The sequence below is a fragment of the Orbicella franksi genome, chromosome 9, assembly GCF_964199315.1.
Source record: "Orbicella franksi chromosome 9, jaOrbFran1.1, whole genome shotgun sequence".
In the NCBI taxonomy this organism is placed as follows: domain Eukaryota; kingdom Metazoa; phylum Cnidaria; class Anthozoa; order Scleractinia; family Merulinidae; genus Orbicella; species Orbicella franksi.
In genome coordinates, this window is record NC_138153.1 from 26096533 (window position 1) to 26112520 (window position 15988).

The 15988-nt window shown below is 40.9% G+C and overlaps 2 protein-coding genes and 1 pseudogene across 2 annotated transcripts in view; 2 read left to right on the forward strand and 1 right to left on the reverse strand.

The window, feature by feature from the left end:
- The window catches only part of LOC145498197 (uncharacterized), a 358759-nt gene that overhangs the window by 25415 nt on the left and 317356 nt on the right, over window positions 1-15988 (reverse strand). The gene's annotated exons all lie outside the window — the stretch shown is intronic.
- Window positions 168-14432, forward strand: LOC145498593 (uncharacterized). Its single transcript, XM_081478498.1, has 4 exons — window positions 168-1722; window positions 7241-11296; window positions 13028-13210; window positions 14419-14432. The coding sequence occupies exons 1-4, from the start codon at window positions 879-881 to the stop codon at window positions 14430-14432; spliced, it is 5097 nt and encodes a 1698-aa protein (XP_081334624.1). The 5' UTR covers window positions 168-878.
- Window positions 3236-4026, forward strand: LOC145498187 (uncharacterized; annotated as a pseudogene).

The window sequence follows — 15988 nt, forward strand, 5'->3', positions numbered from 1 at the left end:
ATCTGCAATTAACGCGGTACTGAAACCGACGATTTTAGATGTCTTTGTTGTGCATAAAGTTATGACAGTTGCTCGTATTTCGAAACGCCATAATTAAGGGTGCTGTATTGTAATTATGTTGCATTGTAAAACACAGAGCTTTGTCTATTTTGCTGGGAAAAGCGCATCAAGAACAAGAAAAATCTTGCCAGGACTGAAAAACGATTTTAGAAATTTGTATACAACTAAGAACTTTTGTAGTCCGACATGTACTTAGCCCAGGGCCCCACACTGATTTGAATCTTTTCTTATGAAAACAGCATTCACGCTACTGTGGTCACACTTTGTGATTTTTCCTAGATAAAAAAAAATCATCCATCCATCCATGATTTCAAATAGCGTTTTACCCGAGTTTGAAATTTTCACCGCAAGTTCGAGTAACAAGGGGACAAGTACTTTGTACCGAGATTATTTACATTGTATTGCGAACTGAGCCATCTTCTCAAAAAAAATCATTTCTACTAAACAACACCAAAATTTTAAAGTTCATTTGAAAGTACTGTCAAAAGTACTGTTGAAATGAAACTGATGATGAAATTTTACCTGTGTTTGCACAATATCTCTGAACTTTCGGGAAATTGTATTTGGTGTTGTTTCAGACAACTGTTTTAGAAAATGTAAAAAGGACTGTAACATACTTAAAGTTACTATGGTACCAGGTTTTGTCCATTAAAAATTGAAATTGCTTGATTTCCTATCGGATTTCGTCTTAATTTTTCAACCGCCACCAAGGCCACCTTTCAATAATAACTGTTCTCTGTTGTTCTTCTGACAGGGGCAGTATTGTCGTCCTGCCAATATAGGCACTTTTTACTGGGATTACTTTATCGCTATCAGTAATGGCTCTACAGCCGTTTACGAACGAACAATTGAACTATTTCAAGTTTGCTTTTGTTGTCCTGAATGAGTTCCCCAAGGTGCTACGCCAAACTTTCAAACACATGTGGGACAATACCTTTGCACATCTCCCTGGTTACCAGCCGTGGGATGACTCCATTGCTGTGCGAAACATGTTCCTTGCTACAGAAGGTGGTAAGACCAAAGTACCCACACACCTCCCTTACGAAGAATGGGATTGTAGCGCCTTGTTCCAGGCCACTATCCACGCGAAGTCCTTCGCTCTACCAGACATGGCAGGTCATCACAGGACACTCAGTGATTTGTACCTGAAGCACCGTAAACCGCCTCATGGAACCTTTCATTCTTCCGTGGTCAGCCCGGGCGGAAATAAAGCTGAAACGTTTGCAATGGCGATTGATCAGCTGCGACTCCTAAGAAATGCATTTTGTCACTCTTTCAACTCCGAGATTGACAAAAAGACATTTGGACAATACATTCAACACACCAAAGACGCCATCAAGGCTCTTGGAGTCACGACTGACCCTATTGATGCCGTTGGAAGTTTGACCGAGTCGGACTTTCCCACAGGAAAAGTTTGCAAGTTAAAAGATGACATCACAAAGGAGTTGCTAACAGAAATCACATTTCTCAAGGAAAATGTGGAGGATGAACTAATGGGTATGAGGTCAGATTTTGCTCAGTCGAGACAGGAACGACAAGAAGACTCCATAGAGCTGAGAAAGACCATTGAAAAGGCAACTGCAAACCAAGCCGAAATGACGAATGAGAAAATTACCGAGATGAATCAAAAGTTTGAAGACCTAATCAAGACTCAGCGACCAGGTAAGTAAGCAGCACTCCAGAGTTTTTACTTCAAGTGATAATCCTTTGATAAACATCGATGGGTGCCGACTGAGGATTTGTAAGGGTGTAGACAAAACCTGGACCCCTCAATTTTTTCGGTGAAGAAAAAAAATAATTGCGTTCGACAGAACGCAGTTCTAATCGTGTAATGCATAAAAATTCGAGATCTGTGTATCTATCTATCTATTGGGGGACACCAATCTGGCCTCCCCCCCCAAAAGAAAAAATTCTTCAGGCGCGAATGACGTTATGTCTATGTTCGTCCATGTGTTTCTTTCGAGTGTTGCGCAATATTGCGGACTTTCGAGTGTGGAGGAAGCACAGTATTGTGGACTGTAGCGAATACTGAAGTTGTTTATTTAAAGTTCGAAGTCAGTGTTAAGGCGGGGGTCTACCTGAAATTTGGTGGAAAAATGGAAAAAAATTTTTCGTTGGAATACACATCTTTTACTATTTACCTTTCCATTGACAAATGAATTTTTTGACTATTTTTAATAATTTAACGTCAGCGAGGCACTTTATTGGACGAGGTGATCTATAAAAATCGCGTTGCCATGGCAACGGGAATGATAACTTTTGTTTTTCTCTTGTTTACTACCTCTTGAATCCCCAGGAAAGCGCGAAAATCGAACCACTGTCAAATAGGGCATTCTCTGTTACCTCTTACATGAAGTGGGGTATTGCCAATTGCATTATGGTATAGAATTTTAGCTGTGGGAGCATTGGAGGTCGGAGTATAGACATATAGGAATATTTTTGGTTGAATATGGCTGGGAAAAGGCATAGAAGTCGTTTCAGAAAAACACGGAAAGGAAAAGGGTTTAGTGGGGTTCCTTCGTACGCAAAATCGGTGGAAACACCAGTGTTGGAAGAGGATGAAATTGCTCGCTCAAAACCGGAGATGCCCCACGAGAGTCACGAGGAGTTATTGGAAACAAGTGACATGGAAGGCTCAGACACGGAGCTTGATCAACCGGAGAGTGCATCTAGAAAGAAGATGAAGCTGTACAACTCCGAAGATGACAGTTCTGAAAGCTCAGAAAGCGAAACAGAAACTAAGAAAACTAAATTAGTGGAGGCAGAGGATGGTTACAGACTGGTCCATTTGAAGAACTTATCTTCAGTCCTTTCCAATGTGCACAGATGCGAGGAAGGTGAGTAAAGCAACATGAAACTTGTAGGACAGTTTATTTAACCAAATGTGTTTGAAATTGAAATTATAAATATAAATGTATGTAAGCAAATTTTATATATTTTAAAAATTATTGTGCATTAGTATTGTGGGAGCAGTGGGTATAGGGGGTATATTACAATAAAATTTTTGGTTGCTTTTACATTTTTGAAGAATGTGTCTGTTTTTCAAATACACTATAATTGGTTTTAGGGAATCTGACTATTGAAGAGAACACTGGTAGGCGTGCAGGGCTGATGTCTGATCTTTCCATATGCTGTGATGGTTGTGATGAAGACACCACTGACTGTGTAGGCCATGTCCAAAAGAGGATGGGAAAACACCTCCTGAACCTAAAATCTCGAACAAAAGGAAAACTTGAGGATGGAAAGCCCATTGGTGGTCATGGCCGGCTGACTGAAGGCAAGATAAAACAACTTCAAAAGTATTATGGCTTGGCTATCCGTCAAAACACTCTCTCAAAGGCAAATCCCTCAGAAAGGGAAGTAGATGTTGCTGTGTATGCAATGAAAAAGAACATTGTTGCCATACTACATCACAGTGTCAAATCAGACAATCCTACAAAGCAACATAGATTCTGTCCAGTGGGAGAGAACTCATGGTGCAAGTGGCAACAGGACCAGGCAACAGGCACAAAAACATACAAAGGGGATGACTGTTTGCCAGTGGTGTTTTTGGAACTGTTGAAACCAACATTTCTTACTCTCAGTGACTCCAAGCTTCTTGAGAGATGTGTAAGGGGAACAACCCAAAACCCCAATGAGTGCATTAACTCAATGGTTTGGGTCAGGTGCCCGAAACATAAGCACCATGGAGCCAAAGTGGTGCGCTGTGCAGCTGCATCTGCAGTATGTCACTTCCATAAAGGAGCAGAAAGCAGAAAGAAAATTATGGAAAGACTTTCTATTCCACATGGGTCCTATACAAGCAGCTTAATACACATCAAGGACAAGAAGAGACTTTGTAAGGCTGATAGCCAGGCAACAACAAAAGAGAAGAAGCGTCGCCAGGGCCTATCACTTGTTCACACAAGGCGGGAAGAAGCCCTCCGTGAGATGGAGGGCATCACTTATTAGGCCGGCGGCTTTTAATTTACTTCCCCAGACTCAAATAATGAGAACATGTACTGTTTGACACATATTGGGAACACAGTTCGATTGATACTGTCTTTTATTTGTGTTTATTGACTTTAAAGCACTATTTCTTAAAATGTCGATATTCCGCCTTTGAGCAAAGATATCTCAAGATGGATTTGAGATATTGAGCTGAAATTTTCAAGGTAAATACTTCTTAGTGTGTTGATGGTAATAAGCGATGGATTTTGTGGTAGGAGTTAAAGTAAAGAAATTGTTGAGCATCAAAAATTCAAATTTTACCTAATTTTGATCTTGTAACTTGATACTATTGCTTTTTTGTGCAAATTTACAACTGAGCAAATCCCATCGCTTATTACCACTAACAGTATGTATTCTGTAAGATAATATGAAAAACACACAGTTTTCTGTAGCCCAGAATGAGATATCTTTGCTCAACTACACATCAGTCATGCACAGCAGGCGGCAGTTTGACCAGCCCGTGTCACGTGATACATGCAAGGGGTGTCACTAAAACAGCAAATTTTATAATCTCTGATTAAATAGCTTTCCAATGATATATAGTTGTCTGTGGTTTGGAATTATACCCTGACTGGTATAAGAGTTCAAAAAAGTTGCATTTTTTCAGGTATACCCCCACCTTAACGGCATTTAAAAACCTTGTAGACATGTCTTCACGAAATGAGAACAAACCCTCTCATATGCACGTGATTTGCGATCAAATCATTTGTTTTTGCCCCTGCTGAAGGAAGACCAATTTCACGCCTACCTAGCAGCTCAGGCACAAAATGCTTTCCCTAGAATTTTTTTTTTATCATACCAAGCCATCTTTGCGATCAATGTATTTGTTTTCGCCCCTGCTGAATGAAGACCAATGAATTTCAGGCCTACCTAACAGCTCAGGCACAAAATACTGTCCCTAGATTTTTTTTTTTTTTTTAACATACCAACCTACCAAAACTCGAACACACTCTTTAATCTACGATTACTACTAGTAATAAATTAAAATTATACAAAATACGTGGGCTACATACCAGCGCTTCTTTTGCACCTTAACTTCCTTCGATTCAGCGTTCAGCTCGAAAGAAGGTGTTCCCCTTTACGCAACGCATTTCCACGTTCTCGTTTAGTATTTCCGAGGGGAAATGGGAAATTTTTTAGCGATTGGCTACTTGGACAATTTTCGCAAAACTTGTCATTTTCAATTTGCATGGACTCCCGCCATTTTGTTTTCCGCCATCTTGGTGTTTCCGCTGACCAGTACCAACAAGGGGCGTTACACGAGACGCGACGATGGAGGATGGTGAGTTAAGATTTGCATTTGGAATAAAACTAAATGCATTCGTTTATGCTGTTTTTTTTTTGTCTTTTTGCTTACGTTGTGCCTATTACCATCGTAGTTTTAACAATACTTAAAATCACACTGTAATTAAGGCACTGAAAACTTACACGCTGTGAGAGACCCTGCTCCACTAACCCTGCTTTCACATCCCAAATGCCCAGAACATAGGACGGTTACAATGACCTCTCTTAAGTTTTAGCTGGATTATAACTGCACATGTAACCTCACCATCCATCTTTCGAAGGTGAAGTTCATAATCTGGTTTCCAACATCATTTTTCTAGGCCGTTTTCCCACAAAGGTCTTATACTTTTTTGCGATTGAAACACCAGAAACATTTTTTGCACTTGGCCGCTAGCAACGCCCCTCAATTGTACTGGTCAGCGGAAAAAACCAAGATGGCGGAAAACAAAATGGCGGAAGTCCATGCAACTTGGAAATGACAAGTTTTGCAGAAATTGTCCGAGTGGCTGATCGCTAAAAAATTCCTGATTCCCCTCTGAAATATTAAACGAAAACTTGGAGATGCGTTGCGTGAAGGAGAACACCTTCTTTCGAGCTGAACGCGGAATCGCAGGGAACTAAAGAGCGAAAGAAGCGGTGGTATGTAGCACACGTATTTTGTATAACTTTAATTTATTATCATTTTTTTCACCGAAAAAATTGAGGGGTACAGAAGAGGGTCCAGAAGGGGCTCCAGAAGGGGGGTCCAGAAGGGGGGGTCTAGAAGGGGGTGTCCAGAAGGGGGGTCCATGTTTTGTCTACACCCGATTTGTAAGAGTAGAGGCACGCTAAAATAGGACGCTACCATTTTTGCCGTTTCGGTGAGTAACCGTCAACTATAGCTACCCATGTATAAAAGGAAGAAGTTTTCGTTATCAAGTAGTGAAACTAAAATTATAATGTTTCAGCCGTCTATATGGTTAGCGGAAAAGAAATCTCAACATAGGAGTGACTTCTCAGCTGTAGATTGCTCGCATTATCAAACCCCTAGAACGAGATGGGCCGGTTAATTAAAAGAGGACTAACAATATTCAGACCGAGTTTCGTGGTCTCTCAGATCCTGTAGAAAGGGGTGGTTGAGCCCTCACTCTATAACATTAGAGCTATCACACTGAAACCTGAGGATTTATAGCTCATTCAAGCTATTTCCTTTGAAGTCCACAACATGGAAGTATGACGTCATACGACAAAGAAATGCGTCAGTTTTTCTGAACAGACGCCATGTTGGATTTTCTGATGTTTATTTTAAAAGCTTTAGAAAACCACTAAAACTAGCTAAAACGTAGTCAAAATCCAGAACAACACTAGTGTAACAATGTTTCAATTTATTTTCATTTAAAACAGGAAAATTCAAACTACAAGATCCTTGAGCGATGATAAGTCAAACCAATTTGTTCCCAAATAAATTTTAGGAGTTCGTTACTTCAATGCTTTTAAAGTTACGAGCGGCCAAAGCTGGTGATGTCCTAAAAAGTCTCTCCTCCCTACTGTTTGAAAAGGGTTAAGCTAGTGCAGGGTTAACGAAAACTTTGAGTTGTTTCATAAAATATCAACAATGACTTGCACAAGGCATTTATTGTCTCCTTATTAAAAATTGGTGGGAAAAAAATCGAATTTAAACAAAAAGAATCAACAAAAATTGCTTTTTTGCTAATCCCGCTCTAGCAATAATTAGCTTTCGAAAAAACCTTAGGCCTGAAGGAAAAGTATGTTATATAATATTTGTTTTGGTATATTCTATCTCTTGAATAGCAATGTTTTACTATCCTCCAGTGCATTTATTTGTTTATTCATCCATTCATCCATCCATCTGCCCGTTCGTTCGTTCGTTCATTTAATTATTATTTGTTGGTTAATTGATTTACAGGACTTAAAACAATTCTACCGAGATCAAATCTTCCTCCAAAGGTTCCCCACTTCATTGGCCGTGAGGAAGAATGTGACAAAATTGTTGGTCACACGACTTCCGAATCCACCCGACTCGTCTCCGTCTGGGGTTCGCCAGGGTTCGGAAAAACGTCCGTTGCCATCGCAGTGGGTCATCATCTTCAAGCACTTGAGCTGCCCGTCTTCTTTGTCTCATTACGTGGGCTTAAGTCAAAAAGCGATTTAACGTCCAAATTTCTTAGCCTGTTCCGACAGGCTGGGACACTTGAAACTGATAAGTTGCAGGATTTATCAGCTGGCGATGAGCTTTGCTTAGTTTTTGACAGACTATCGGATCGCTGTGTTATAATCCTGGATAATGCCGATGACCTGTTTGAATGTGGTGTGCCAAACGTAAAGGAGGAGGTTTTTAACCTCGTTGGAGAAATCCTCAATCGCAGTGACAAAGTCAACTTTCTTTTAACCACAAGAGAATCTTTGTCCTTTTTGAACTTACATTTTCAGGGACACAAGTCTGTCAGAATAAGAGAGCTAGACAAGTTGTCGTGTCAAACCCTAGCTCGAGAATTGCTCCCAGGAGCGAGCTCTTCTGATTTGACAAAAGTTTCACAAATCTGTGGGCAGGTTCCCTTAGCCATAAAATTACTGTGTTCCTCCATTTCTGAAGATTTTACTCCGTCGAGTCAGTATCTTGAATTCATCGAGCGCACAGAAAACATAGTGGAATTCCTGGACAACCCGGAATATCCAAGCAATTCGAGATTGAGATCTCTCTTCGAGTCGTCTTTCCAGAGACTCTCTACACAAGACCAAGAGGCACTGGTATCTTTGTGTATTCTTCCTGCGCATTTTGATTTAAAGATTTCCGCAGCTGTTTTGGGGATAACCAGAACAACCGAAGCAGAGAAGGTAATGCGAAGACTTCAGAGAAAATCTCTCATTGATTGTTCTTCAGAGTTCAACAAATTTTCTATGCATAAACTAATTCAGTCGTTTGCAAGAGAAAAGGGAGAAGCTGACATGAAAGATACACTTCTTATCTCAAAATCACGCTTACGTGCATTTTACATTGCCCAGTTTGAGAAACTTAATGAGAATTTCCTTTCTGGCCGTTCCATGCCTGCATTCATTGAGTTCTATGAAGACGAAAAAAACATTGTTCAAAGTATAATTGACGGCTGTTTAGATTCAAACACAGCCGACAGAGTTTTCGATGTTTTGGCGAAAGCAGAGTTGTTTCTTGACACTCTCTTTTGGAAGGAGGGATCTACGTTTTACAAAATTTTCGATTCAGCAATAATGGCGGCTAAGCAGACCGGGAAAAATGTTTTCTTCCGGCGCCTGCTTGATTCCAAGGCATTTGGTCAGGTGACCTGGGGAGCAACTGGAAACACAAAGAAGTTGCTCTCCGAGTCCAAGGCTCTTCAAGTGCCAGCTTCTTCCCATTGTGATGGAGAGAAAGGAAAACACTTGTGCTACTATGGACTCCATCAACTTGTTATCGGAAAGACAGAGGATGGAGTAAAAGTTTTAGAAGAAGCGCTTTCTTTCACAACCACAAGTCAGGAGCACACCATTTTGAGGCTTATCATTTTTCAAATTTTTGCAATCTATTACCAAAGCAAAAATGATTCGGTGAGCTCATCCAACTTTTATCTGAAAGCACTAAAGGAATGCAAAGATGCCAGAGACACTTGTTTACTGGTGACACCTATGCCAGAGTCAGCAATAAAGAAAGTTGGTGAACACTACATCATTCCGACAAACACAGCAAATCCGTCGGAAAACCAGCCTCTTAAAGTTCAAGTTATCCTGCTTTTGAGCAAAGCAGTAAAAATCTTCTCTACCTCAGACACCAATCAAATGTTCGGCAACTTGTTGCTTACCATACTAAACGACTGTAAGTCAGCACTCAACGCACCTAAAACTGGTTGGTTCAACTTTCATTGCATTATCGTTAGTATGCTCAAGTCACTTGGTAGAGACAGAGACGCTTTAACGCTGACAAAGGAAAGGATTAGCTTTCAAGAAAAAGCACTGCAACAAAGCGTTGAAAGGGAAGAAAACAACAGAGAAAGTCAAGTACAAGACGAGGAGGCACTAGCTCAGAACTATTGTGACCTAGGCGACATTCAATACCATGGAGGCAACTACGCAGAAGCTATTACGTCGTTCACACGTGCCCTTGATATCAGAATTAAATTGTTTGGTGAAGAACATCCCAACACCGCTGACAGCTACCATAATATAGGAGCTACACAGCATTCCCTGAGTGATTACACCGCCGCCCTTGAGTCAAAAAAGCGTGCTCTTGATATCAGAATTAAATTGTTTGGTGAAGAACATCCCAACACCGCTGAAAGCTACCATAATATAGGAGCTACACAGCATTCCCTGAGTGATTACACCGCCGCCCTTGAGTCAAAAAAGCGTGCTCTTGATATCAGAATTAAACTGGTTGGTGAAGAACATCCAAAGACCGCTGACACCTACCATTCACTAGGAGTTACACAGCATTCCTTGAGTGATTACACCGCCGCTCTTGAGTCAGCCAAGCGTGCTCTTGAAATCAGAATTAAATTGTTTGGTGAAGAACATCCCAACACCGCTGACAGCTACCATGAAATAGCAGTTACACAGCATTCCTTGAGTGATTACACCGCCGCTCTTGAGTCAGCCAAGCGTGCTCTTGAAATCAGAATTAAATTGTTTGGTGAAGAACATCCCAAGACCGCTGACAGCTACCATGAAATAGCAATTACACACCATTCCTTGAGTGATTACACCGCCGCTCTTCAGTCAGCCAAGCGTGCTGCTAAAATCAGAATTAAATTGTTTGGTGAAGAACATCCCAGCACCGCTGACAGCTACCATTTACTAGGAGTTACACAGCATTCCTTGAGTGATTACACCGCCACTCTTGAGTCAAAGAAGCGTGCTCTTGATATAACAATTAAATTGTTTGGTGAAGAACATCCCAACACCGCTGACAGCTACCATTCACTAGGAGTTACACAGCATTCCTTGAGTGATTATACCGCCGCCCTTGAGTCAGCCAAGCGTGCTCTTGAAATCAGCATTAAATTGTTTGGTGAAGAACATCCAATGACCGCTGACAGTTACAATGTACTAGGAGTTACACAGCATTCCCTGAGTGATTACACCGCCGCCCTTGAGTCAGCCAAGCGTGCTCTTGATATCAGAATTAAATTGTTTGGTGATGAACATTCCAAGACCGCGGACAGCTACCATGAAATTGGAGCTACACAGCATTCCCTGAGTAATTACCCCGCCGCCCTTGAGTCAAAGAAGCGTGCTCTTGATATCAGAATTAAATTGTTTGGTGAAGAACATCCCAACACCGCTGACAGCTACCATTTACTAGGAGTTACACAGAATTCCTTAAGTGATTACACGGCCGCCCTTGAGTCAGCCAAACGTTCTCTTGATATCAGAATAAAATTGTTTGGTGAAGAACATCCAAAGACCGCTGACAGCTATCATTCACTAGGAGTTACACAGCATTCCTTGAGTGATTACACCGCCGCCCTTGAGTCAGCCAAGCGTGCTCTTGAAATCAGAATTAAATTGTTTGGTGAAGAACATCCAATGACCGCTGACAGCTACAATGTACTAGGAGTTACACAGCATTCCCTGAGTGATTACACCGCCGCCCTTGAGTCAGCCAAGCGTGCTCTTGATATCAGAATTAAATTGTTTGGTGATGGACATCCCAAGACCGCTGACAGCTACCATGAAATTGGAGCTACACAGCATTCCCTGAGTGATTACACCGCCGCCCTTGAGTCAAAGAAGCGTGCTCTTGATATCAGAATTAAATTGTTTGGTGAAGAACATCCCAACACCGCTGACAGCTACCATTTACTAGGAGTTACACAGCACTCCTTGAGTGATTACACCGCCGCTCTTGAGTCAGCCAAGCGTGCTCTTGAAATCAGAATTAAATTGTTTGGTGAAGAACATCCCAAGACCGCTAACAGTTACCATGAAATAGCAGTTACACAGCATTCCTTGAGTGATTACACCGCCGCTCTTGAGTCAGCCAAGCGTGCTCTTGAAATCAGAATTAAATTGTTTGGTGAAGAACATCCCATCACCGCTGACAGCTACCATTCACTAGGAGTTACACAGCATTCCTTGAGTGATTATACCGCCGCCCTTGAGTCAAAGAAACGTGCTCTTGATATCAGAATTAAATTGTTTGGTGAAGAACATCCCAAGACCGCTGACAGCTAACATGAAATAGCAGTTACACAGCATTCCTTGAGTGATTACACCGCCGCTCTTGAGTCAGCCAAGCGCGGTCTTTATATCACAATTAAATTGTTTGGTGAAGAACATCCTAGCTCAGCTGACAGCTACTATTTAGTAGGAGTGACACAGCATTCCCTGAGTGATTACAATGCTCTTGAAATCAGAATTAAATTGTTTGGTGATGAACATCCCAAGACCGCTGACAGCTAACATTTAGTAGGGATTACACAGCATTCCCTGAGTGATCACACCGCCGCCCTTGAGTCAAAGAAGCGTGCTCTTGATATCAAAATTAAATTGTTTGGTGAAGAACATCCCAACACCGCTGCCAGCTACTATTTACTAGAAGTTACACAGCATTCTCTGAGTGATTACATCACCGCTCTTGAGTCAAAGAAGCGTGCTCTTGATATCACAATTAAATTGTTTGGTGAAGAGCATCCCCACACCGCTTACAGCTACCATCCAGCAGGAGTAACAGAGCACTGCCTGCATCATTACACCGCCGCCCTTGAGTCAAAAAAGCGTGCTCTTGCTATCAGAATTAAATTTTTTGGTGAAGAACATCCAAAAACCGCTCACAGCTACCATTCACTAAGAGTTACACAGCATTTACTGAGTGATTACACTGCCCCTCTTGAGTCAGACAAGCGTGCTCTTGATATCAGAATTAAATTGTTTGGTGAAGAACATCCCAACACCGCTGACAGCTACCATTTACTAGGAGTTACACAGCATTCCCTGAGTGATTACACCGCCGCCCTTGAGTCAAACAAGCGTGCTCTTGATATCAGAATTAAATTCTTTGGTGAAGAACATCGCAACACTGCTGACAGTTACCATGAAATAGAAGTTACACAGCATTCCCTGAGTAATAGGCCCTTTGCAGCTAAGCCATCACGTGACCTATTTTTCATAAAATTATGGGCTACAACTTAAAGAATGCCAGAAATGGAAAGAGCGCATCGAAAATATCCAAATGGCCAAGTTTGAGGCCCCCATCATTAAAGGAGATTTTATGACGCTCCAAATTTTTAAAAGAATAAGAAGATTTTTATGGAAAAAGTTGTTGGAGAGCAAGGTCTTGCTCTCCTGCAACATTTTCCATACAAATCCTCTAAATTTTCTGAAAATTCAAACAGTCATATAAACTTACTCTTTACTTCCACGGGCCTCAAACTTGGCCATTTTGGTATTTTCGATGCGCTCTTTCCATTTCTGGCATTCTTTAAGTTAAAGCCCATAATATAAAAATTTTATAGGAAAAATTTGGTCACGTGACCCCAGCTGCAAAGGGCCTATTACATAGCCGCTCTTGAGTCAGCCAAGCGTGCTCTTGATATCAGAATTAAATTGTTTGGTGAAGAAGATCCCCACACCGCTTACAGATACCAATCAGTAGGAGTTACACAGCATTCACTGGGTGATTACACCGCCGCCCTTGAGTCAAAAAAGCGTGCTCTTGCTATCAGAATTAAATTGCTTGGTAAAGAGCATCCAAAGACCGCTGACAGCTACCACTCACTAACAGTTACACAGCATTCTCTGAGTGATTACACCGCTGCTCTTGAGTCAGCCAAGCGTGCTCTGGCTATCAGAATTAAACTGTTTGGTGAAGAACGTCCAAAGACCGCTGGCAGCTACTATGAAATAGGATTTCCACAGCATTCCCTGAGTGATTACACCGCCGCTGTTGAGTCAGCCAAGCGTGCTCTTGATATCAGAATTAAGTTGTTTGGTGAAGAGCATCCAATGACCGCTGACAGCTACAGATCAGTACGTTTTTTAAGTTCCTTACTCTTTCTCTCTAACATCCCTGATTAAGGATAAAACTGTGGGGTTTTTTTTCTAGCTTACAGAGCAGCTGTTTTTTGCGTGCACGGTGTACTTGCGAGGTATCGGTAGTGACTTGCGATCGATTAGATTAGCCGCCATGTTGGCTTTGGAATAGTGGGCGGTGAAGGAGAAGGGAAAAGTTTTCTTTCTTCTTCCCCTGCCCTTTACTCTAGCTCTTACCCCGCTTGTGGCCTAACCCCAACTACCAGGTGACCTTTTTGTCGCTATCTAAGTCTCCTCCGAGTTTGAATTGAAGATGATGGTCGCTTGATCAAAATGCGCCTGTTCATGTTAACTCTAGGAATTTTGCATATAAATTTATCAGTCATCGCCAGATATTGCGGATAGTTACAGTAAATAACATTTTGCGAACTTTGAAGCCTCTAAAATATGCCCTTGAAGGCCTTAAAAGCAAAAATCATTTAGATGTTAGGCCGTTCGATCCGAAGCGTATAGGCTTGAATTTATATTCAGTCTTATGTCCTAAATCCCCTAAATCCCCTAAATCCATTGAGAGTTCTTTTGTATTATATACGTCATAGCAGTTTGTTCAGAAGCTTGTAAAGCCCACTCGACGACTGCAGAATTTGTTGTTATTCCAGTTCGCTATCTTGTTTTGAGTCGTTAACGTTAGATGTTTACCTTGTGTATTTTAGGGTTAGCCAGAAACTTCTTATAAACACAAAGTCCTCTGCAAATATAAGCCTGACTAGTTAGATAACGGTAAATTCTTTCTGATGATAAGCACTCCTTCATTTTTTTTTTCTAGTCAACAAAGACAAAGAAATCATCATTAATCAGGGGAAAAGTGGCGAGAATTTTAAGAAGCCAGAACAGTTTGTTATGGGAAAATTATACCCAGAACTTATTTAAAGCGGTCTTTTCTTACTCTTCAGAAGAAATATAATTGGAACACGAAAAAAAAAAAAAAAACTCGCTTTTGGGCGAAAAGTACTGAAAGTTAAAATTTTTTAGGTCGGATTGTTTCTATGGAAACTGGTCATGCCAATACTTGTATATTGTTGATTATGATTTATGATTCATTAGTGTTTGATAAATAGGGAATAAGAAATGGGCGCGTAGATATCGAATTTGTCTTCGAGTGTTCAACGCGATATCTCACGAGTGAGCGCAATTAACAAGTGAGATATAAAGTTGAGCACGAAAAGAGAATTACCACATTTACAAGCAACCTTGTATTATAATAACGACGTTTTTTGACAGTTTTACGAAGTTTCCGACTACTTTCCAAAGATTCCCAAAGAGTCTCCAAAAATTATTCGAAGGCCAAAAGAACGTTTCCGAGCATTTTCCGAAGATTACCGGATTTACAAACACTTCCGGCGAAGATGTTTCAATCAAACACCAACAAGTTTAAGTGCAGTTTAAAGGGTTAAACATGATATCAAACGTTAACAATACTTCATTGATATGATTAACTGAAATTATCGTAATTTTACACGTGTTCAATTACGGCTTTTCTCAGGGCTTGTAATCGATGTAAAACACCGCAGACACACTAAAAATGGAAAACTCGAATAGAATTTATAGCTAAAAACATCAAAACAAGTATTAGCATTTTATGTAAGTTAAAGCATCGTGTTGATTTAAGTATTGTGCTTTCAAAATGATTAAAGGATATTGATTTTACCCTACGAAGGTATCAAATCTAAAGATCTTGTTGAAAAAGAAGTAACATTTCATTAACAATGCATCTTTAATCTTAGTGTTAAGGGCCTTTTGCACTGCTCTGTATAGCGGCTAGTTTTCACTAGCGCGCACCCAGAAAGAACATACGCAGATGTAGGTTGCTGTTAACTGCCATTTGCTGGGAAACTTTCCTGACAACAGGCTCTATTACATTGCTGCCACATTTCCCTGACTTTAATGGAAGAAAATTAACCGTTCTAAATTAAATTTCCCTGCTTCAAAGCGTCAATTTTCCCTGACTCACGATAAAAATTCCCTTACTTTTCCCTGCCCTGAAGAATTTTTTCCCCTGACCATTTCCTGACCTGTGACAAACCTGTAATTATCAACATCTTACTGCCTTTGCGTATGTGCTATTAGGCTGCTGGCAGCCAGTTTCTTCTCTTACGCCTCGTCCACACCACGCCGGAGAAATTGGAAACCGGCGTTTTCACTCTGAAAACGCATCAAATGCTTTTCGTTCACACTACGCCGGAGAAATTTGAAAACGTATTAATCACCGGTCATTTTGTTTTTGTTTGAGGAAAACTCGGGCAGAGAAATCACGTGATTATCTTGACGCCATCATTTTCGAAAAGCTCCGTTTTAAGATGTTTTATGTCCACACTAAAACGAAAAGCCGGCTTCTTTTAAATTTTTCCGATTTGAAGAGCGTTTTCGAAAAGCTCCGTTTGCGGGGCAGATTAGTGTGGACAGTAGGCCTCACCGATACCGTGTTTTCAAATTCCTCCAGCGCAGTCTGGACTCGGCCTTAGGACAAGTGATTATCAATTTCGTCTCATCCCTTTAAGGCTAAAGCGTGTCGCCTTTTAATCCCTGCTGAATTCCAAGAGAAAAACAAACTGCCTGTGGTCTAATGTGCTAGTGAAAGCCACCCTTTAGAAAGAGCATTTACAGAGAAATTAAC

Bases quoted from the DNA above. Each gene is read 5' to 3' on its own strand.
- LOC145498593 (XM_081478498.1), top strand. From the start codon at position 879: ATGGCTCTACAGCCGTTTACGAACGAACAATTGAACTATTTCAAGTTT. The intron at 1,723-7,240 runs GTAAGTAAGCAG...ATTGATTTACAG, and splicing joins AATCAAGACTCAGCGACCAG to GACTTAAAACAATTCTACCG. The intron at 11,297-13,027 runs GTGATTACACCG...TGCTTGGTAAAG, and splicing joins AGTTACACAGCATTCCTTGA to AGCATCCAAAGACCGCTGAC.